This window comes from Bubalus kerabau, chromosome 23 (genome assembly GCF_029407905.1).
Source record: "Bubalus kerabau isolate K-KA32 ecotype Philippines breed swamp buffalo chromosome 23, PCC_UOA_SB_1v2, whole genome shotgun sequence".
NCBI lineage: Eukaryota > Metazoa > Chordata > Mammalia > Artiodactyla > Bovidae > Bubalus > Bubalus kerabau.
Window position 1 is genome coordinate 30,315,453 of NC_073646.1, and position 25,069 is coordinate 30,340,521.

General features: G+C 43.0%; 1 protein-coding gene across 1 annotated transcript in view; it reads right to left on the minus strand.

Moving 5' to 3' along the window:
* GALNT17 (polypeptide N-acetylgalactosaminyltransferase 17) overlaps positions 1–25,069 on the minus strand; it is a 430,162-nt gene that overhangs the window by 241,965 nt on the left and 163,128 nt on the right. Inside the window, exon 2 of the mRNA XM_055561655.1 lies at positions 19,858–20,041. Within this exon, the coding sequence (XP_055417630.1) occupies positions 19,858–20,041 (184 nt within the window). The remainder of the gene's footprint in view (positions 1–19,857; positions 20,042–25,069) is intronic.

A 25,069-nucleotide genomic window follows, 5' to 3' on the forward strand; every position in this document is an offset into this window, starting at 1 on the left:
CTGATTTCAGTGTTGACCATCTGGTGATGTCCATGTGTAGAGTCTTCTCTTGTGTTGTTGGAAGAGGGTGTTTGCTATGACCAGTGCATTCTCTTGGCAAAACTCTATTAGCCTTTGCCCTGCTTCATTCCATATGCCAAGGCCAAATTTGCCTGTTACTCCAGGTGTTTCTTGACTTCCTACTTTTGTATTCCAGTCCCCTGTAATGAAAAGGACATCTTTTTTGGGTGTTAGTTCTAAAAGGTCTTGTAGGTCTTCATAGAACCATTCAACTTCAGCTTCTTCAGCGTTACTGGTTGGGGCATAGGCTTGGATCACCGTGATATTGAATGGTTTGCCTTGAAAACAAACGGAGATCATTCTGTTGTTTTTGAGATTGCATCCAAGTACTGCATTTCAGACTCTTTTGTTGACCATGATGGCTACTCCATTTCTTCTAAGGGATTCCTGCCCACAGTAGTAGATATAATGATCATCTGAGTTAAATTCACCCATTCCAGTCCATTTTAGTTCACTGATTCCTAGAATGTTGACGTTCACTCTTGTCATCTCCTGTTTGACCACTTCCAATTTGCCTTGATTCAGGGACCTAACATTTCACGTTCCTATGCAATATTGCTCTTTACAGCATCGGACCTTGCTTCTATCACCAGTCACATCCACAGCTGGGTATTGTTTTTGCTTTGGCTCCATCTCTTCAGTCTTTCTGGAGTTATTTATCCACTGATCTCCTGTAGCATATTGGGCAGCTACCGACCTGGGGAGTTCCTCTTTCAGTATCCTATCATTTTGCCTTTTCATACTGTTCATGGGGTTCTCAAGGCAAGAATACTGAAGTGGTTTGCCATTCCCTTCTCCAGTGGACCACATTCTGTCAGACCTCTCCACCATGACCTGTCCGTCTTGGGTGGCCCCACATGGCATGGCTTAGTTTCATTGAGTTAGACAAGGCTGTGGTCCGTGTGATCAGATTGGCTAGTTTTCTGTGATTATGGTTTCCGTGTGTCTGCCCTCTGATGCCCTCTCGCAACACCTACCGTCTTACTTGGGTTTCTCTTATCTTGAAAGTGGGGTATCTCTTCACGGCTGCTCCAGCAAAACGCAGCCACTGCTGCTTACCTTGGACGAGGTCGCCCCTCCTGACCTTGAACGTGGAGTAGCTCCTTTCGGCCCTTCTGCACCCGCGCAGCCGCCGCTCCCTGGACGTGGGGCTGCTCCTCTTGGTCACTGCCCCTGACCTCGGGCATGGGGTAACTACTCTCAGCCACCACCCTGACCTCGGGCGTGGGATAGCTCATCTCGGCCGCTGCCCCTCGTTCCTTCCTTAACCAACCCCAATCAGGGTTAAACACCTTTGCCAAGATCATCAAAGAACTTCCTGTTGCCAAATACACTGATCATTTCTGGCATCTCTGTACCAGTCACTGCTAAGAACCACTCCTTCCTTCTAGAAATACTCTCTTTTGTGTCACTGTGTTATCGTGGATTTCTTCCTCCTGTTAGCTGTTCCTTCTCCACATCTTTGGCTGAAGTCCTCTCGTACTTCTCTGCATTAAGTTGAAGTGACACGGCACTCAATGCTGGGCCCTAGCCACATCTCCAGCTTTCCTATGTGACCTCAGCTTTGATGGCCACTTCTATGCTGAGGCCTCCAAAGGCATGTCTCCAATTCCCACCTCTCTCTTGAGTTCCACAATCATCAATCAGTCACCTCTTTGATATCTCCAATCTCATGACTGCAAGTCAAGTCAAACTTAACATATTCAAAGTAGAATTCGTAAAAATATCTCCCCAAATCTGTTTGTTTCGGAGTCTTCCTCAGCTTAGTAAATGGCACCACCTTCTCCCATGCATTTCCATCTGAAACCCAGAAGTCTCCTGTGATTAACTTCAATGTAAATCCCTGTCTTCTTTCTCCATCTCAACTATGCTCACCCGATTTGGAATCACTGTTGCCTCCTACCTGAACTATCCTCCCAACTGGTCTCCTTGTTTTCTCTTGCTCTCTGTAGCCCATTCTCCAACAGAAAACATAATGACCATTTAAAAATATGAACCAGGGACTTCCCTGGTGGTCCAGTGGTGAAGACTTTGCCTTCCAATGCAGGGGGTGCAAGTTCAATCCCTGGTAGGGGAGCTAAGATCCGACATGCCTCGCAGTCAAAAAATCAAAACAGAAAACAGAAATAATATTGTAACAAATTCAATAAAGACTTTTAAAAAGGTCCACATCAAACAATTTTTTAAAAAGACACACATAACCCGATCACAACACCTCCCTGTATCAAATCTGCAGTGGCTTCCATTACTATTACAAGCTTCCTAGGGCTGTCATCACAGAGTATCACAAACTGGATGACTTTAAGCAGGAGAAATTTATTCTTTCACAGTTTTGGAGGCCAGAAGTCTGAAATCATGGTGTTTGGCAGGGCCAGGCTCTGAAGGCTCTAGGGAAGAATCCATCCTTGCCTTTTCAGAGCTTCTGGATATTGCTGACAATCCTTGGTGTTCCCTGGCTTCTAGATGCATTACTCTAATCTCTGCCTGTGTCTTCCCACAGTCATCTTCCTTTTGGGTCTATCTGCATCTTTGTGTCTCTCCTCTCCTTATGAGGACACCAGTCATCCTGGATTTAGGACACACCCTCATCTAGTATGACCTCATTTTGACTAATTTCATTTGCAAAGACCCTAGTTCCACAATAAGGTCACCTCTGAAGATTCCAGACAGAGTTTCAACCCAAGATGGAATAAATCCCAAATTCTTTATCCTTGCCCACGGCCCTCACCATCTGGTTCCTATATACTTCTCCATCCTCCTCAAACCATTTGCCAGTATCTCCTGTCACTTCCTAAATAAAGCCAAACCCACTCCAAACTCAGGGCCTAAGGACTGCTCTTTCTGTCAGGAGAGTTTTTCTGCCAGATGTTGGCATTGTTGGCTCCATCCTCAGCTCCTCTACTTTCTCAGTGGAACTTCTTCAACGTATACCCTCATTTCCACCTATTCCAAATATAAGCATCTTGTTTATTTACTTTAATGCAATTATCACAACCTATTATGACCTGTGTTTGCTTTTTTCCCAGTTTGTTCTGGTTTGCATTGCCATCTTAGTGTCCAACATAGATGCTAGTAGATTGGAGCTATTCAATGAATATTTACAGAGTGGATGATAAATTCAAACACATCAGTGGCTGTATCATACTGTTATAACTCCCAAGGCTACCTACATGGTCCTTGAAAATGCTGGTTGAAATCAATCAACTAACAAAACCCATCCATTTTCTCCATGTCACAAAGTATACTTACACAAGAATTCTCTGGATAAGACTTTGTAAGACAAAAACAACAGCTCCAATTTTGCCACTAGGGTTTGAAATATTTAGTAAGAATTACATGTCTAGCCTAGCCTAGCCCCAGACTCATCAAACCACCCGTTACCAGAAATTGCTCAAGCAGATCCACGTGCAAAGTGGGATCAGATTCACCATGACGATAAGCCACGGCTGATTTAACTTCTTCAAGGTTATGGTATGAAATAGGACTGTGCTCCTAAAAAATTCATTCGTATCCACAAAACACTGGAGAGTTATGGAGGGTTCAATATTATTATCAGGGGTCAAGTATATAGGAGATACTGCCCATGGAGGCAGATCACATGACTTCATCATCACAACATACACCAATGAAAGGAATTTTCCAAGGATAATAATTCGCAGTACCTCTCCTCGAAGCAATTTTGTATTTATTTATTCAATTGAATTATTTATATTATTCATAATGAAATGAAACACAAACAGCACTGGTTCCATCACGTCTTCCTTTGCTTTCATTTGGTTTGCTGCCGATGACTATTTTTATGCAAATGAGGTTATGATGACATTAAACATTTTCTACTGATTTTGCAAGAACAAATATGTTCTCTCCATATGCCACAGTCTCCTTTTCGCTGCATCCATCCTCAAAGTTCTGTTGGCTGATCAGAATTTCTTCTAAATTAACTCTGAGGACGTTCCATCTGTGATACTGATGAGCTTGTCTCCCTTTGCAGTGCACACAGAACACACCCATTAATGCCTGAATTTAGCCCATTTTGCCCGTTCCACCAAAAGCCTTCTTCATCCCTCCAGCTCTTACACTGCTGTAAATCTCACCTTGTTAGCAAGTACGGTGGCATTCTCCTGCTGCCACTTTGGGGGATGTTTACTCCACTCACAGAGCAAAAACAACCAACTTCATACATAAAAAGAGGTGTTGTGATGGCAGAGATGTTTGCTCTATTGATTATATTCATGACTGAGAAACAAATGCTTCCAGGAAAGTAGTTGACATAACTATCCACTAGATACATCAGGGTGGAATTAGGGGGGCTGGCTAAAACTGGCTTGTATAGGCTAGAGCGGGCTTTCTTCCAGGATGTGTGTGTGTGTGTGTCTGTGTGTATATCTGCTGCCCAAGGTCATTTCATCTCAGATTACACCGCAAGAGTATGGGGCACAGTGGGACTAAGCAGATAGGAAAACCCCTCGAGAAACATACAGGCTGTAGGTTTCAAGTCTAGAGTCCCCAGTAACAGGTGTTACGGGAATTTCTCAGAATGACACGAGGTGAGCTGTTCTCCTAGTTCTCCTGCGTCAGTCCTCACATAAAGTACTCAGAGGGCCGCAGAAGCAAGAACCACCACTGCTGGGAACCCCAACACTGGTTTGATTCAAGGCTCTAAGTTCATTTATGAGAATTCCATTTTCCATAGTCACATCTACATCTGGGGAAAGAGAACCTGGAATTCAATGACTCGATTGGTTGTAAACAGACCACAGAGCAGATCCATTTATGTAGACTGGACAAGGTTCACGTTGGTTTCTACCCACTGATTGCAAGATTCCCATGCAAGAAATTGAAACTTGTCCAGAAAGCTCTCTAGAACAGAGAAATAAAGGGGACTCTTTTTGCAGCCTCACTTTAATGCATTTAGATGAGAATCTTTTCAGATTCCCAATAAAAAATTAAATTAACTTTGCCAATTCATAAACTTGGGGGCAGCCAGGCTGGCCCTATCTTCAGGAGACATTAGAATCTTTTCCTGGAAATTAGCTAAGTCCTTAATCCCCATCACATTAATGACACTCCTCGTAATGCTGATAGTATCTCAGCTTCATATTTATCTTTCTACTCTAAATCTCTGCATTTGAAACACCCCAAGAGAGTTTCAACCATTTTATGGGGTATAATGAAAGTATAAAAGGAAAGTCATTCAAAATGAGGTCAGTTTCTATTCATTTTCATTCACTAAATAAACAGATGCACTCAAGGATATGGGATGGAAAGGAAGAAGCCATATAGAGGGACGGGACACATGATAAACCAACGAAGGACAGGAACATCTCAAGCATGGGAATCTTTACCCCGTTCTGACCCGCATTTCCTCTTTCATCTGCCGCTACAGAATCTCAGAAAATGGCAGAGCCCAAGATCCTCCCAAGTTAAAAATAAGAATCATTCAGGGAGCCTGTGAAACAATGCAGACTTCCCAGTCTACCAGCTCTGTAGCTGGGCCAAGATGACGCTTTAAATCTGCCAGCAGCAGCCTTGGTGATTCTAGTGCAAAGAATGTGGTTCTCCATGTTTTGAGACATTGTGTGTGTGTGTGCTTCCTGAGAGTGGGCTTTCTTACAGGGTGTGTGTGCGTGTGTGTGTGTGTCTGCTGCCTGAGGTCATTTTATCTCAGAGTACACTGCAAGAATATGGGACACAGTGGAAGAATGTGAACACAGTGCAAGAATATGGGACTAAGCAGACAGGGAAACCCCCTAGAAACATACAGGTTGTGGGTTTCAAGCCTAGAGTCCCCAGTAACAGGCGTTATGGAAATTTCTCAGAATGACACGAGGTGAACTGTTCTACAATTCTCCTGTGTCAATCCTCACATAAAGTACTCAGAAGCCACATGGAGAGCCTATGAACAAGAAATTAAGGGAGGTGCTTCCCTGGCAGTCCAGTGGTTGAGAATCCACCTTTGAATGCAGGGAGCTCAGGTTCTATCCCGGTTGGGGAACTAAGATCCCACAAGCCTCAGGGCAACTAAGCCCGAGTGCTACAACTAGAGAAGCCCGCATGCCACAACAAACACCCAGTGAAGCTGGAAAAAAAAATTAAAAGCATGAAAATAGAAATTAATACTGATGTTTGAGCCCCCACTCCCAGGGATTCTGATTTAATTATAATAGTCCTCTGAATCCATGGGTTCTGAATCCATGCATACACTCTGGGGTGGAGCCTGGGTTCCCAAAGTTAAACACACCCAGGTGATGTCAATGCCCAGTGAAGGTTGAGAATCTTCCCTTGTAGGGAGACTGGGAACCAAGGTGGGATGCAGGCCCTCTCCAAGCTTCTACATCTCCCTCTTGAAGTTTCTGACATGTTTACCCCAAGAACAGTCCAGACCCCTGTCTGAATCATCATAGTTATTCTGAGATTCCCATCTTTGTGTAACGGGCAGGAAATGCTGACAATGGACTCATCTGCCCCTTGACTACAACAGTTTCAAGTACTGAGACAGGAGCAGACGGTGGCAGCAAAGGATGGTCTTTGTGCCACCCAGACCCCACCCCAACCTGGAGCAGGGGAGCCCTCTCCCAGCTGCATTCCCTACCCCCACCCTTCCCCCTTCACCTACAGTCGACTTCTGAGACCCAGTCAAACTCCATATTGGAGCAGCTTCACAGAAAGTCTCAAAAAATCAAAACTTCACCAAGAATACAGGCTTTCTGCAGCGAAGGCCACAGTTAAACAATGCCCACTCTTTCAAAACTCTCCTTATCATCTCAGAGGGTCTCAACAGAGGGAATTAATTCATAGAAAGCAGCCAGGACTTCAGCCCAGGAACTCCATAGGGCCCAGCAACCTACATTTTTAACAAGTTCCAAAGACCTCCCTTTGTGAAACACTTTAACACGTGTGGGTTTTTTTTGGTTTGTTTTTTTTTTTAATATTCAATCCTTTTCATTGAATAGATGATTTTCATATCTGGGAAAAAAATAAGCATTTCAACTTGTGAAAAAGTAACAACAGACACTAGCCTGTGCTTTTGGTTTGATCACTATGGATGACGGCTGAATGGAGGCAGGAGGCAACTGCCCTCTGCTCCACTAGCCTTCCTATTAAAAAAAATTTTTTTTTATTGTGTAAAAAACATTAAAATAATTTTTATTAAAATTTTTTTAATTTTATTTCATACACAATATGAAACATACTACTTTTACCATATTTAACTGTACAGTTCAGTGGCACTAAGTACATTGATGTTGTTGTGTAACTCTCACTATCATCTATCTCCTGAATTTTTCCCCTTCCTAAACTGAAACTCTGTCCATTAATGCAAAGAGCTGACTCACTGGAAAAGATCCTGATGCTAAGAAAGACTGAGGGCAGGAGGAGAAGCGGGCAACAGAGGATGAGATGGTTGAATGGCATCATCGACTCAACGGACATGAGTTTGAGAAGACTCTGCGAGATAGTGAAGGACGGGGAAACCTGGCGTGCTGCAGTCCATGGGGTCGCAAAGAGTTGGGCACAACTTAGCACTGAACAACAGCAACAAGCCAACCCCCACCCCGTCACCCCCCTACTTATGGCCCCTGACATCTACCCATGTACTTTCTGACTATGAATTTGACTATTCTAACTACTTTGTATAAGGGGAATCAACAGTATTTGTCTGCCCCTAATGTATGTGAGTGAAGTCGCTCAGTCGTGTCCGACTCTGCGATCCCATGGACCGTAGTCTACCAGGCTTCTCTGTCCATGAGATTTTCCAGGCAAGAGTACTGGAGTGGGTTGCCATTTTCTTCTCCAGGGGATCTTCCTGACCCAGGGATTGAACCCAGGTCTCCTGCATTGCAGGCAGACGCTTTAACCTCTGAGCCACCAGGGAAGCCCATATTCCTAATGTATACTGGAATGCATTTTTAAGGTTAACTTAATTGGCCTTCCTCAATAGGGAAGCCATGGTGAATCTCAAAGCTAAGCCTCCCAATCGGCCCTGGAAGACCCTTAGGAAGCAAACGTTCTTTCCCAGGTGCCCACCACAGCCTGACGCCTGTCTCAGGCCAGATGCCCTGGAATTCCATGCTGATGTGGGGACAAGAGAATGGCCATCACTGTAGACTTGTGTTTTCCATATTGGAGTGAGGGGCACAGTTGTACCCACATTTCATTTGGGTAGATACTTTCCTAAAGAAAGTGAAAGTCTCCTAGTCGTGTCCGACTCTGCAATCCCATGGACTATACAGTCCATGGAATTCTCCAGTTTCCCTTCTCCAGGGGATTTTTCCAACCCAGGGATCGAACCCAGGTCTCCTGCACTGAAGAAGGATACTCTACCAGCTGAGCCACAAGGGAAGCCCCACTTTCCTAAAGATTCTGTCATTAAATCTTCATGGTATTTTAAGGATAGGGGATATGTAAGGTAAAGGAGCTTTTAAAAAATAATTACAACTAACACTTATTGATCAGATATCGTTAATTCATGAGAAGGTCCCAAAGTAATGCCTGGTATATTAGTCTCTGCAGGTCATATATAATGATCGATTATGAAGTCAATATCAGCATTTCACATATGAGGAAACAGAGGCACAGAAAGGTTAAACAACTTGCCCAAGGTCACAGAGCTTTTAAGACACAAAGCAGGGATTAGACTCAGTCATGTTTCCAAGTCTGTGCTCTTGACTTCCATGAAAAACACTCATTAAATGTTTTTAAGTGACTCAGACACATTCTTCGGACCTGGGGAACTCATGAAAATGGGACAAACTTCAGTAACAAATATTTCAGGAATTACCACCCTCGAGTACTGAAAAGGAGGGTACCCCCCATTCCATTCAGATTTCTCTTTACTCTCCCACCCCCCAAACTAGGTAAGAACCAGCTCTAGCCAAAGAAGTTTGTCCTGGTTATATCTATAGGTGAAATTAACTCTCTGGTGAGACACTTTTTGAACCTAATAACATTACAATAGTTATTTTTCCTGAATTTTATCCCCCTCAAAATTCCATATCCCTTAGAGAGGATTTCAACTATATTACAGTATATACCAGGAGGTTTTGGGGTTCCCTGGTAGCTCAGCTGGTAAAGAATCTTCCTGCAAAGCAGGAGACCCTGGTTCAATTCCTGAGTTGGGAAGATCCCCTGGAGAAGTGATAGGTTACCCACTCCAGTATTCTTGCCTGGAGAATCCCCATGGACAGAGGAGCCTGGTGGGCTACAGTCCATGGGGTCGCAAAGAGTCCAACTAAGCACAGCACAGCACCAGGAGGTCTTAACAGGCAACAGTTTGTCAAATTCAAGATACAGCCCCTTTGGTAGTGGAATTTGGGTAGAGATGGAAGTGGTAAACAGGAAACAGGTAAAGAAAATGTAGGAGGTGAACACACACAAGTAAACACACGCATGCACACACACACATACACATAAACACAGGTGTGCATGTATGCACGCACACACACTTCCCTGAAGGAATAGTCCCGTCTCTAAGATGCGGGATTCTTTTCCTTCTAGTGTATACCAGCATGGAGCAGAAAGTTCCATCACACAGATATGGCTGGGTAAGCAGAGGCAACCCTGTGTGGGGGGATGTGCACAGGTCCTGAAGACATCCACTCAGCAGGGTTCGAATCAGGCTCCAGCCCGGTCATGCAGGCTGGTTCACTGCCCCAATGTCCCTTCCCTCATTTATAAAACAGACATGGTCACAGCTACTTTGGCAAGTGGTTAAATTCAAACAAGATCAATAAAACATGCAGCACAGTGACAAAAACATAAAAGGCAGTCAATAAAAGGGAATAATTATTGTGGTTAGTGATTCAAAGACATTCTTAAGCAGGCAACTACTTATTATTTCAACCAACAAGGATTTATTGGATGACTACCCTCTGTGCCCACGTTTATGAAAGAGAAAAGTTTAACTTAAGATTCTTGAGCTTTTAAAGGTGCTTTCAGTCTATCTGAAGACCAGCATATGAGATGTAGGATATGTATCCTCAGAGGAATAATTTAGGGGAAAAAAAGCCCAGTCACAGCTGTAATTATCAAATGTGTCCTTTTCACAGGAAATGGACAACTTGATTTGGGTCTTGAACAGTGAGTAGATGCATTCCACTAAATGATAACACCGCAACTCGCGCACACACACACAAACTCAGCCTAAAATACCCACTGGACTTGGATGATTCAAAATCTCCGTGGTTGGGCCACAGCATCCTTCCTGACCCTCAGACCCATACAGTTGTCTGACAGACATGACTTGAAGATAGTCCACAGACATCTCATGCTGTATATGTCCAAAACAGACATTGGTGGCCTATAACAGCTTCAAATGGTGACAATAAAGGAAAGAGGAGACTTTGTGAGCGAAGCAAAATGAATTCCAAAGAAACTTGACGTCGGGGATTTATAAGCAGGAGGCCAAAGGAGAAATTGAAGATAACAGCAGTAGAAACTGCCTGTAAAACTGCCCCTACATGGTCTGGGAGGAAGAAACAAGCCATAAAATGTATGCAGGGATTTCAGCTGTGGCTTTAATAAGCTCAGACAGATTTTTGTGCTGCTGGTTGGCCCCTCCCCCATATTATGAGATAAGTGGGCAAGTGGATAATTAATATGTCATGATATGATATAGAATGGGATATGCTGGCAAGGGAATGGAGTGGGGATTAATAAAGCCTTGTCTGGCTTCTGGTGTTGCAAACATCATCTCCTTGCTTGCACACACACAGTCAAATAATGAATAAAGCCAAGCTAGACATATTCATCTCATGGTTCCCTCAAGAAAGCCCTAACTATGGGGACCCCTGGACAAGCAGCATTGCTCTCCCCTCCACTGCGTCTCTGCAAAACATGAACCTCTCTGCAGGATTCTCTCTCTCGCTTAATGAAATCACTTCCACTGTCTCCCAAGCTAGAAACTTCTGATTGCACCCTCATCCCCTCTATCCAATTAATTGACTCCTCTTGCTGATTCTTAAAAATTTTTCTGGAACTTCCACTCCATCCCGTCTTAGTCCCCGGTTTGTTATAGAAAATCACTTCTTTGATGGCAAGGAATGGGACTCTTTTTATAAAACACTCACAATATTATCCAAAGTCTTTCTCTTCTGTCTGGCAATGCCTAGCAAAGAGTTGGCACTCACCAGGTATTGAGTGGGAAAAGAAGAGATTTTATTTAGCCATCCTGCTCCCAGCTTCCAACTCCTCTAACCTTTCTCACATTCTTGCCACACTTAAATATTATTTTTAAAGAAAAAAAATCACGACAATGGGCTTTCCCAATGGATCAAGCAGTAAAGAATCTGCCTGCAATGCAGGAGACACAGGAGATGCTGGTTCGATCCCTGGGTCAGAAAGATCCCCTGGAGGAGGAAATGGCAACCGACTCCAGTATTCCTGCCTGGAAAATCCTATGAACAGAGGAGCCTGGTGGGCTACAGTCTATGGGGTCGCAAAGAGTTGGACATGACTGAGCACACACATCACAATAATACCATCTTGCCCCAAGTCCTTCATTGGCATCCAATGACAAGGATGAAAGTTCCTACCCAAGGCAGGTTTGGCATATAACATGCTCCACAATCTGCTTCCTCCTTCCTCTCCAACCTCTTCCATGATTCACTCTGGAGATTCTATCACTCAGCCCAAAGTTTCTGTGCTGTTTCCCCAGCCCCCAAATCAAGAACTTCCCCAGTTCTCCTGCATGTGCTGCTCACTCTCTCCAATGTTCTGTCTTCTCTAGACAGGAGAACCCCTGCCCACCATTAAGATCAAGGTCATCTCTTCACTGCCCTCTGACTCTCCCAGAAACGGGCACTTCCTTACCCTTCCTTAGGGTCTCAGGTCCCCTGAAAACAACTCACAGGACCGCAAAACACCACCTGACTGCCCCACCCACTTTGACTCCCCAGGGGGCGGAGCTGTGCCCTGTTCCTCATCATGCCTTTAACTCGGGCAGACTGGGGACTTCGGTCAAAAGTCATTTTCAATGATTTAAAAAAAAAAAAAAAAGGAAATAGCACGGAGCCTAGAAAACAAGCCCACTTGTGTATAAAAAAGTACAAAATGTATTCCATTGAACAGCTCCAAATAAGAGAAAGTTATTTCCAAAATCATTTTGAAAGAATAAGGGACAGACATTTGAAACAAAAGGTACATACCTCATACCATAATTGAAAATAAACTCTAGATGGATGGAGGAGCAAGACGTAAGAGTCATGGAAAAGGAACACAATACAAAGCAGAATGTTTATCCTTACTCTGAGAGATGAGATCTTTCTCTCCTTTAAAGCACTGAAGGAAATGAAAATGGAAAGACTGGCAGTTGGGGGTTCATACAGATTTAAAATATCTGTCCAAGGGAAGAAAAAAATCATGAAATTAAAATAAAACACATTTTGGAAACCGTTTGCGTGAAATATGACACACAAATGGTTAATCCCAAGATTACCCCCCAGTTCATTCATATTTATGAGAGAAACAATTCTGTCGACAGTAGTAGAATAATAAAACAATAAGAATTAAAGCAACTTGAGGTTCTGTATAAAAATGCAACGAAGTTAGCCCATTTAAATTCTCTAAACCTCAGAGAGCTTTTGGGGCGTGTCACAATGAAGGTCTCGCCCGTGGGGGCACAATTTCTCCAGGGCCTGGGCTGCAGGGGGAGGAAGGGAACTACTCTGGCTCCAGATAGCTATCTCCCCTCATATGCCCTGGGCTCAAATATCAGAGGAGCATCTTCTACAGGCAAGGTGTTTGCCACCATTTGATGGCAAGGATTAATTTGCAATTAACCAAGGTTAATTCGGTGTCTTTGACTGTGGAGCCCAGAGTTTATAATGCTACCTCTGGTCGCCATGTACGGCATGTGGGCAAGCTCTCAAGTTCCTCTTTAATTTCACCTTCAAATTCATCCTCTGCATACCTCCCCAGGTTCTAAAAAGGCAGAGGTGGTCATGTCCTTCAACGCAGTTCTCCTCTTTCTTCTATCATATTTTCACCCTTCCTAATCTTGCCCTTAATATTTTGGTATAGATTTACATTTATTGCTTCATTAAACTTTTATTTATAAAAAATTTTTTTTAAGATTTTTTTTTTAATGTGGACCATTTTTAAAGTCTCTAATGAATTTGTTACAATATTGTTTCTTTTTATGCTTTGGTTTTTTGGCCATGAGGCATGTGGGATCCTAGCTCCCCTACCAGGGATAGAAACCACCACCCCTGCATTGGAAGGCAGTCTTAACCACTGGACTGCTAGGCAAGTCCCTAAACTTTTATTTTATTAAAACAAGACGTACACAGTCTCATCCCATTTCTGTAATCTCAATTTTTCTAAATAGCAATCATTATGCTACTATTTCCGGATGTTTAAATTTTAGACATTTTCAATTGACTTTCTGTTTCCAACCATGAAGACTGAATTTTCTTATACTACAATGAGATATCACACCTGGTATTATAGGGTGGCAATTAACAACAACAACAAAAGAACTAGAAATAACAAGTGTTGGTGAGGATGTGGAGAGAAGGGAACCCTTGTGCACGGTTGCTAGATATGAAAATTGGTATAGCCACTATGGAAAGCAGTGTGGAATTTCCTCAAAAAATTAAAAACAGAACTACCATATCATATAGCAATTCCATTTCTGGGTATTCACACATTAAAAAACCCCCACTAATTCAAAAAATCTATCTGCCCTCCCTACATTCACTGAAGCATTATTTACAAAAGCCCCAATATGGAGACAAAGTGTCCATGAATGGATAAAGAAAATGTGATACATATATATACATATTATTCAGCCACAAAAAGGAATGAAATCTCAATTGCAATGATATAAATAGACTTTAAGGGCATTATGCTAAGTGAAGTGGGTCAGACAGAGAAATGCTGTAAGATCTCACTTGTATGCAGGCTCTTTACAAACTAAAGAACAGATCATAGTTGCCAGAGGTGAGGTGGGACGTGGGTAGTGACGGATGAAGAGAGTCAAGAAGTACAAACTCCAGTTATAATACAAGTAAGTCATAAGGATGTGATGTACAGCATGCTGACTAACAGTGTATTAGTTTCAGGTGTTAAACATATTTATTCAATATTTGTATAAACTGTGATGGGATCACTACAATAATTTATATTACCACAATAATTTATTTACCTAACCTTTCGTTGAACTATTTATTTCTATCTTATTTTTAACTTCCAAGATCTCTATTTTTCTCTGATTATTACTTGAACATAGCACTTGAATTTTGTTTTGTGAATAAAATAAAACACTTCATGAATTAAGACATTAATTATAGTTTTAAAGTTTGTTATTAGTCTCTTTCCTCCAAATGCCTTTTCTATCCCAGTTGTTGTCATCAGGGTCTTATATAATATTCTCCTGAAATGTCTACAGATCCTGGTTGTCCTTTCTGATTTTAGAGTAAGACAGGTCTAGGTAGATGGATGGAGCCTTACTAATGTCTAATGAGCAGAACCCAGATATTTTGGGGATGGAACGGAACTATCGGATCTACTGGCCTTTTTCTTAGGTTGGATGGCTTCTTCCTCAGAGTGGCTTCTTCTAACTCTTGACTGCTGCTGCTGCTGCTAAGTCACTTCAGTCGTGTCCGACTCTGTGCGACCCTGTAGACAGCAGCCCACCAGGCTCCAGGATTGTAAACACTTGCAGAGGTAACGATGCCAAGGGTATCCATCCTCACGTAGCATACAGCCCTATCCTCTGTCATCAGTTCAGTTCAGTCGCTCAGTCATGTCTGACACTTTGGGACCCCATGGACTGTAGCACGCCAGGCCTCCCTGTCCATCACCAACTCCCAGAGCTTCCTCAAACTCATGTCCCAGTGAGTCGGTGATGCCATCCAACTACCTCATCCTCTGTTGTCCCCTTCTCCTCCTGCCCTCAATCGTTCCCAGCATTGGGGTCTTTTCCAATGAGTTGGATCTTTGCATCAGATGGCCAAAGTACTGGAGTTTCAGCTTCAACATCGGTCCTTCCAATGAACACCCAGGACTGATTGATTTCCTTTAGGATGGACTGGTTGGATCTCCTTGCAGTCCAAGGGACTCTCAGGAGTCTTCTCCAACACCACAGTTCAAAAGCATCAATTCTTCTGCACTCAGCTTTCTTTATAGTCCAACTCTCACATCCATACAAGACTACTGGAAAAACAATAGCTTTGACTAGATGGACCTTTGTTGGCAAAGTAATGTCTCTGTCTTTTAATATGCTGTCTAGGTTGGTCATAGCTCTTCTTCCAAGGAGCACACATCTTTTAATTTCAAGGCTGCAGTCACCAACTGCATTGATTTTGGAGCCCCCAAAAATAAAGCCTCTCACTGTTTCCATTGTTTCCCCCATCTATTTGCCATGAAGTGATGGGACCAGATGCCATGATCTTCGTTTTCTGAATGTTGAATTTTAAAAAAGCCAACTTTGTCACTCTCCTCTTTCATTTTCATCAACAGGGTCTTTTGTTTCTCTTTGCTTTCTGCCATAAGGGTGGTGTCATCTGCATATCTGAGATTATTGATATTTCTCCTGGCAATCTTGATTCTAGCTTGTGATTCATCCAGCCCAGCATTTCGCATGATGTACTCTGCACATAAGTTAAATAAGCAGGGTGACAATATACAGCCTTGACGTACTCCCTTCCCAATTTGGAATCAGTCTGTTTTTCCATATCCGGTTCTAACTGTTGCTTCTTGACCTTCATCCTCTGTCATCTTATGAACTAAAGCCCAGCGTTCATCTTCTCCAGAGAATAAACTTCCCATATTCCACCAGATAGCAAAGGGCAGTCTCTGGTTGTGCAAAGCCGAGGAAAGGATCTGGGGATATAGCTGTAATCCTTCTATTCAAATCTCTCTTCAGTCATCAGAAGGACCCAGAACCTCCATTTCCTAAGTCTCTAGTTTCTGAGGTGTGACCAGGCTACATTCTTCTGCCCTCCCCACTGCTTCCCAAAATACTAGAAGGATGGGTCTCAGCCTCACTCAGTTTGCTCTGTCAGTTACCATTCATTTACCCTCTTTCCATCTTCCAAATCTTTGTGGGTGTTTCTTCCCTGCCAGCCCAGCGTTTCTCATGATGTACTCTGCATATTAGTTAAATAAGCAGGGTGACAATATACAGCCTTGATGTACTCCTTTTCCTATTTCGAACCACTCTGTTGTTCCATGTCCAGTTCTAACTGTTGCTTCCTGACCTGCATACAGATTTCTCAACAGGAATGTCAGGTGGTCTGGTGTACCCATCTCTTTCAGAATTTTCCACAGTTTATTGTGATCCACACAGTCAAAGGCTTTGGCATAGTCAATAAAGCAGAAATAGATGTTTTTCTGGAACTCTCTTGCTTTTTGAAGCACAAGCTGGAATCAAGATTGCCAGGAGAAATATCAATAATCTCAGATATGAGATGACACCACCCTTATGGCAGAGAGTGAAGAAGAATTAAAGAGCCTCTTGATGAAAGTGAAAGAGGAGAGTGAAAACATTGGCTTAAAGCTCAACATTCAGAAAACTAAGATCATGGCATCTGGTCTCATCACTTCATGGGAAATAGATGGGGAAACAGTGAGAGACTTTATTTTTTTGGGCTCCCAAATCACTGCAGAGGGTGACTGCAGCTATGAAATTAAAAAGTGCTTACTCCTTGGACTTCCCTGGTGGCTCATATAGTAAAGCATCTGCCTACAACGCCAGAGACCCGGGTTCAAATCCTGGGTCGGGAAGATACCCTGGAGAAGGCAATGGCAACCCACTCCTACACTCTTGCCTGGAAAATCCCATAGACGGAGGAACCTGGTAGGCCCCAGTTCATGGGGTCTCAAAGAGTCAGACACGACTGAGCGACTTCACTTTCACTTCACTACTCCTTGGAAGGAAAGTTATGACCAACCTAGACAGCATATTAAAAAGCATAGACATTACTTTGCCAACAAAGGTCCATCTAGTCAAGGCTATGGTTTTTCCAGTGGTCATGTATGGATGTGAGAGTTGGACTGTAAAGAAAGCTGAGCGCAGAAGAATTGATGCTTTTGAACTGTGGTGTTGGAGAAGACTCTTGAGAGTCCCTTGGACTGCAAGGAGATCCAACCAGTCCATCCTAAAGGAGATCAGTCCTGGGTGTTCATTGGAAGGACTGATATTGAAGCTGAAACTCCAATACTTTGGCACCTGATGCGAAGAGCTGACTCATTTGAAAAGACCCTGATACTGGGAAAGATTGAGGGCAGGAGGAGAAGGGGATGACAGAGGATGAGAGGGCTGGATGGCATTACCAACTCAATGGACATGAGTTTGGGTGGACTCCGGGAGTTGGTGATGGTCAGGGAGGCCTGGCGTGCTGCTGTCCATGGGGTCACAAAGAGTCAGACACGACTAAGCGACTAAACTGAACTTCCCTGCCATGAGAGCCTAACCTGGTTTTGTCCCTCATAGGCCACCATGCACTCTAGTCCTTTACTATATCTAAGTAAACTTTCTTGAGGGACCAGATCTAAGCGGTATATTCAAGCCACCATGCTACACTAAAGAGCACTGCGGAGCTCTGCCTTCCTCCCTGGGTGAGCCATGTTTTTATCTGCATCCCCAACTCTGCTGTTGATGTTCCCCTACTTACTTGTCTTTATCTGTCTCCTCTCTATAATTTTCCAGTCCTTCATGGACCTTCAAGATTAAGGTCGGATATCATCTCCAGTGGGAAGCCTGCCTAGGTCTTCCCTGTACATATTGTGCATGTCTCTGGCCTGACACACCCATGTAGATCACAGTGTGCTGGACTGATCTACTTGTACAGCTGTCTCCCTCCCTAGACAAGAAGTAAGCAGGCGAGGACAGTCTTATCGAAAGCCCTGCCTCCAGTGTGGGGAAAACCATCTGGCACATAATAGGTGCTCACTGATACTGTTCAACTGACGCATTTCCACTAAGTTCCATGTTAGAAGCATCTTCATTCTCAAAGGAGTACAAAAAATACGGCTGTGCTTATTTGACAACGTCCAAATAAGAAAGGCTAATCAGAGAGCACCAGGAAATGAAAACAGCCAGATGTTTTTCAGAGCTAAAGTCCAGGAACACAAAATAGCTTGCAACAGGGGTGATGTATGTTTTCCTAGTGATTCGAAATGAAGATATGCTTATTAGGCAGAGAGAGAGATTTAACAGGTTTCTCAGCTAATGCTGCAATTTTAAATCCATTTAAGATAATTTTCTTTATCTTGAATCTATTTTTCTCAGTAACCAGGATACTTAACTGATTTGTACAAAATCCATTTGAAAAAGAAATAATCTAGTCTAAGCAAGGGCACACTCTAAATGAAAAAAGGGAGATACCACAAATCTAACAGAAGATGAAGCATCTGTTTGAGAAGCCAAGGAGGACTACTGACTAGAAAATAGGATTATTTCCCCCAGCATCGTGATTTTCCCACCAATCTCTCTTCTCTCTTTCCCAAGGAGAAAACAAGCAATTCTTAAATCTGAGAGAACAGAACAAAGACCTCTCATAAACCAACCAAGAGGCAAAAAAACTGTCTCAAAGGTAAGAATCTCACACAAAAATTACACGTTGAAACAATCATAGGATGTACTTTCTCACCTACCAGCTAGGAAAAGCAGTATTGACATGCTAGTTTGGGAAGGGTCAGGTAAAATTCTAATAGCAGCAGAAACTGCTATAAAGTTTCTGGAGGAAAACATCTCTCTGTGTATCCAAAAGTATTTCCACAATGTGATCTAAGGATTATACCATTAGAAGTGTGGATTAAGAAAGCAAATGTCTGGACTTCCCTGATGGCGCAGTGGATAAGAGTCCATCTGCCAATGCAGGCGACACAGGTTCCATCCCTGGTCCGGGAAAACCCCACGTGTTGCCCAGCAACTAAGCCCGTGTGTCACAACTACTGAAGCCCACGCGCCTAGAGCCCTTGCTCCACAACAAGAGAAGCCACCAGAATGAGAAGACTGGGTACCGCAATGAAGAGCAGGCCCGCTGGCTGCAATGAGATAAAGTCCAAGAGCAGTTATGGAGACCCAGCACAGCCAAAAACAAATAAATAAAATGGAAATTTTAAAAATGAAAATAAATATGAAATCAACGTACATAAAGATATGAGAGGGGAGATATTCATCAGTGTTATTTATAATACAGAAAATTAGAAAAAAACTAAATTTACAATAATAGAAACAATGATCACAACTAATAACACCAGAAAATGCTTGTCAAATAATGTTGCATGAAAAAAGGATAAAAGAAATATAGTTTCATAATCTGCATAGAAAAATAGACTCAAGGACAAGATGCTAAGATTTTACCAGTCACTGCCTCTAGGTCATGAGGTCATGGTAGGTTTTTTTTTTTTTTACTTAAAAATTTTTTGGATTATGTTTCTGTACATTTGTATTAAAATTTAAAAAATTTACTTAGCTTTATTTTCATAATCAATAGCACTATTTACTGATTTTGTTTGCGTGTATATGCGCTTAGTCGTGGCCGACTCTTTGTGACTCCATGGACTTTAGCCCGCCAGGCTCCTCTGTCCATAGGATTTCCAGGTAAGATACTGGACGGGGTTGCCATTTCTTTCTCCAAGGGATCTTCCCAACCCAGAGATGGTACCTACATCTGCATTGGCAGGCAGATTCATTACCGCTGAGCCACCTGGGAAGCCTCATTTATTGATTACGGAGGAGACTCATGAGATAAAAGCTTCTCCACTAGTTACAAACAGCAGGAGATAATGTCATAGACACGCATTTACACTATAAAGCCAACTCCTCTGAGCGACTGAATCAGAACTTACTTGGTGGGACGATAATCCGGAATGGAACGATCCAGTGAAATTTTTTCACTGAGGTAGGAATTGTAGCCATATTTCTCATGGGGTCCCTTGGCTTTCTCTTCTTCAGCAGGGGAAAGGGTGGCAGGAAGGCCTCCTTTGCCCCGCCCACCATAACCTTCAATGAGCCCAAGGGATTTGGATAAACCTAGAGAAAGAGAGAGGGGAAAAAAAGAATTAGTTGAAAACCACCATACCAGGATATGCTATTCAGGCTAAAATACAGCTTCAGTGGAAATTTTAACATTACCCATCACAGAAAAGATTATGTCATCAACTTATCAATATTGGGAATATGCCCTGAGCACATTTAAACTGAGAGGAAGAGGACTTCCCTGGTGGCCACGGGTCAAGACTTCACCGTCCATTGCAGGGGACGAGGGTTTGATCCCTGGTCATGGACCTAAGATCCCATGTGCCTTGGGGGAAAAAAAAAAAAAAAAAACAGAACCAATACTGTAAAAATTGAATAAAGACTAGAAAAAAGAATTAAAAATTAGATTAAGAGGAAGGTCAAAGCATGACAAAGGTCCGTATAGTCAAAGCTATGGTTTTTCCAGTAGTCATGTACGTATATGAGAGCTGGACCATAAAGAAGGCTGAAAACCAAAGCATCAACACTTTCGAACTGTGGTGGTGGAGAAGACTCCTGGACAGCAAGGAGCTCAAACCAGTCAATCCTAAAGGAAATCAACCCTGAATATTCATTGGAAGGACTGATGCTGAAGGTGAAGCTCCGATACTTGGGCCACCTGATGCGAAGAGCTGACTCATTGGAAAGATTGAGGGCAGGAGAAGAAGGGGGTAAGAGAGGATGAGAAGGTTGGATGGCATCACTGACTCAATGGACATGAGTTTGAGCAAGCTCCAGGAGATACTGAAGGAGAGGGAAGCCTGGTGTGCTATATTTCATAGGGTTGCAAAGAGTGTGACATGACTGAACAACTGAACAACACCACCAAAGGAACTCTGAGGTGTGGGGTTAAGGCTGGTCACGCTCAGGAAGAACCTCTCCATCTTTTGGGGAGCTAGGGTGGATCGGGTACCAGGATGGGGTCTATAAAAGGGAAAGACTGCCAAAAGCAGGCACATGTGGACCAAAAATGGGCAGAATAGGGCCTGTCATCCTGCCCAATTTCCTGTCTTCATGAGCAGTTACCACAAGGCTAGATATTCCAGGAGATGCCGGTAACAATGCAGAATAAGAACAGCCAGTAATAAGGAACTGCCAGACAGCAGGTGTTTTTGCTTCATTTGAACACAGAATAATATACAGATTGATTTTATCATGAGTTTAAAGTGTGTAACCGTCTGACACCGTTCTATATCTAATGGTTTTATTTAAATCTCATGTAAATGGCAAAAGGAAATACAAAAGTGTTTGAGAATAAATCACAGAGAAGAAAAGCCCATAAGGGTGATAACCGTGCCAAGTAGAGTAGGAGGCCTCTGTAACAAGCTTCACTGAGCAATTGCAGGTTCCGGGGATGGTGGCAGCTTTATACCTATTGTTCCATTTATACGATAAACAGCTTGATGGGTAATTTTTAAATCCTACAGTTATGGGAGGTTTTATTTCTTGGCTTGAAAACTTTTGTTGTGAAGGGCTCTTATTCTCTTTCACTGTTTCAAATGTTCAAGCTACTCTGTCCACCCTCAGGTGTGCTCACATGCACACGTGCACACGCGCGCGCGCACACACACACACACACACACTTTGTGCACAAAAGTCCCACTGTTGCCACTGGTATGAAGACCATGGACCAGAGATGTCAACCGCATCCTCAGCTTTCATGATGGGCAGCCCACAGAGCCTAGGAGGACGCTGACCTCCCAGGAAAGCATTCCCAAGCAAGTTAAAGCCCAGTAAGTCTGCTCTGGTCACACGACGGCTCACCACCCCATAATGGAAAGACCTGGAGTCTCTTTCTCACTCCTCTGAAACTGCAAATTTATTTTCTGTGAAACAAAATCAAAAAGCAAAGCTTAAGCAGGCACCTCGGGGTTGATCTCAAGTGAACATCATTTTTCTACCTAAGAATCTTTTCCGCTGTCCACTGTATTCCTCAGGAACCCTGACATCTTTTCTGCCTGTCACCATCCAAACAGACGAACCATCAGCTGAGAACTGGATTACTCCAACACTTTCTGCTTCCTGGTCTTTAACCTCTCATTCCACATCATTGTGCACCAACCATTCCAATAACATCACCTTTGCTGTGCTCCAAAATCTACAAAAACTCTTCAAATGTCAAGGACAGACACCTGTGTTGGATTTTTAAATCACCCATGAAAGGACATTGCTAGTGGGAATGTAAAATGGTGCACTTACTTTGTAAAACAGTTTGGAAGTTCTTCAAAGTGTGAAGTATAGTTGTACCATATGACCCAGCAATTCCATTTTTAGGTATATACCCAATAAAAATGGAAAGATATGCCCACACAAAAACTTGTACACAAGTATTCAGAGAAGCATTATTCATACTAGCTAAGTGTCTATCACCTGACAAATGAATAAAACAAAATGTGGTATATTCAGACAATGTGATAATATTTAGCAATAAAAATGAAATACAGATCTTCCTCAATTTACAAAAGAGTTACATCCTGATAAATCTACCATAAATTGAAAATATCCTAGGTCAAAAATGCATTTAAAACATCTAACCTACTTAACATCATAGCTCAGCTTAACCTACCTTAAATGTGGTCAGAACCCTTACATCAGCCTTGTTGTGTTAGCCGTTCAGTCATGTCTGACTCTGCGGCCCCATGGACTATACCCCACCGGGCTCCTCTGTCCATGAAATTCTCCAGGCAACAATACTGGAGTGGGTTGCCATGCCCTCCTCCACGGGATCATCCCAACCCAGGGATCAAATCCACTTCTCTTATGTCTGCAGCATTGGCAGACAGGTTCTTGACCACTAAATTCACCTGGGAAGCCCGATATATATGATGTATAGAATATGACATAATTTTTAAAGATGAAAAAGAGATGATACTCTGTGTGTTTTTCTTCTTGTTTCGTGCACTTTCACTCACTCATCCTGGGTTTCCCTTTCCTTGCCCAATATCTGCCACCTTTTCTTGAAAGCCACAACCTCAGTCCTCTGTGGATTTCTGGCCAGCATGGAACCCAAGGGTCAAGGAGGGAGGCTGGCCAATGGGACAGAATTGGCCTCCAACATAACTCAACAGCTTTCATGGAAAACCTCAGGTTCTTCTGCTTATTTCATCTGTGGACTCCTTTTTCTCTCTTTGGCTATACAGTATCTCTTTTGTCCAGTCTAAATAGATATCTTCCATTCCCCAGTCATTAAATGCCACCTCAAAAGATACAATGTATTTCAGCTGTGTTTGCCCAGCACCCTCCCATAGGCAGCCTTTCCAATGCAGGCAGAGGAGCCAGGGAGGAAATTTATTACAAAAGGGCATAGGAATTAAGACTAGGAATGCAGGCTAATCCTACCAAGGACACTTAGGGAATGAAACCTCCCAGTGAGACTTTTTTTTCCCTTTCTGAGACATTATTTCTTCCATTATGAAAGGCACCCACGTAGCAGTCTCAAAAAAAGATCATTCTCCAGAGTGCAATGTGACAACTAAAAATTATATATTTTGTGGTCCATGTGCTCCCATTTTCCCCCCAATTGAATCTGCCAGAAAGGTTCAACAAAGCGGCAAAAATGTTCACTGGCATTTTAATGTGCTTACTTAGCAGGCCCCGGAAATGGTTGGCAACAACAAATACAAGTTCAAGTTCATCAACAAGACTCAGGTTGGTCTTTACTTAGCTGGGAAGAGATGCCACCAGGGCAAGTTGGGATGACGCCATGCGCCCAAGGAACTTTCTTTTCTGAAAGTGCCTTGTGCTTTTTGGCCAGAAGCAACTGTAGCCACAGAAGATGGATGTGAATTTGTAGGCATGGAAGCCTCAATTGACAAAAAGAAGAAAGAGGGAAACGAGGGAAGAGAATGGGGTGGCTTCTTGGGACCAGATTAGAGAGGACTTGGCATTGCCTTCTTGTCCCTTAGGTGCTGCCTCCTGAGTTACTGTAGCCAAAGACTGCAAAGCCAAGGGACGGTATTGGCAAGAAGTTGAAGGTGAGGAAAAAAGAAGAACAAATTGAGGTCACCCATCCCCTAGCACCTTTACTGAATATTCTTCGTGTTTCTCTCCACCCTGTTTCTCTGCTTCATGCCCTAGAGGATAAGACCTATATAGACAGTATCAAGGGTTCCCTTAGACTTCTGGCTTTGGGTTGGGCTTAACCATCAGGAGCTACCTTGAGAAGACTGATGGTCGAGAAGAGAGAGAGGTTGGGGTGTTTGGCCCCCAGTTCCCTCCCAACCAGATGTGGTTTGGTGGAGACTGCGCTCTTCTGTGGCACAGTCGTGTTCAGACAGGCATCTCTGACGGTTAGCCTAGGGCTAGAGCCAATCCCGTGTTCTGTTAACCATGCTCTCTTCCGGACCCTTCAGGCGTTGGCATGGCAACTGCTTCCTCTTCTGTTGCTAGCCCTGGAGTCATACACCATGACTGGCCATGCCTTGCTGATTTCCCTTAACTCTCCCCAAATCTTTGTAAATGTTTTGCTAAAAATCTCTTCAATCAGCCCTTCTGGGTGTGCCACTTGTTTGTGGCTGGGATATTGACAGATGCTCTATCTTACTCACACCCACAGGAAAACTTCTCCCGTGGTACGACAACTAGATACTCTCTTTAAGGGCAGGCATGTGGTCACCCTAGTGCCTGACCTGTAGAAAGTTCTTAAGAGGGACTTTCCTGGTGGTCCAGTGGCTAAGATTCTGTGCTTCCAATACAGGGGGCCTGGGCTCAGTTCCTGGTTAGGGAACTAGATCCCACATGCTGCAACTATAGTTTGAATGCAACAACTAAGAACAACACAACAAAAAGTCCAAAAAAAACAAAAAAACCCCAAATGGTTGAGCATATGGATGAGTAGAAATGAGATCTGGAGACTGAAATTGGAGCAATCTATTATAAAGTGATGTCAAGAAAGAAAATTAAATACACACAAAAAAAGACATCTACTAGGAGAAGAGAAGAGGGATTAAGACTACATATTATAGTACATTTATATTCATAAAGAAAAAGAGAGTTCACACTGATGAATGTCACAGGGAAATCAAGCCTGGAAAAGGCCATTTG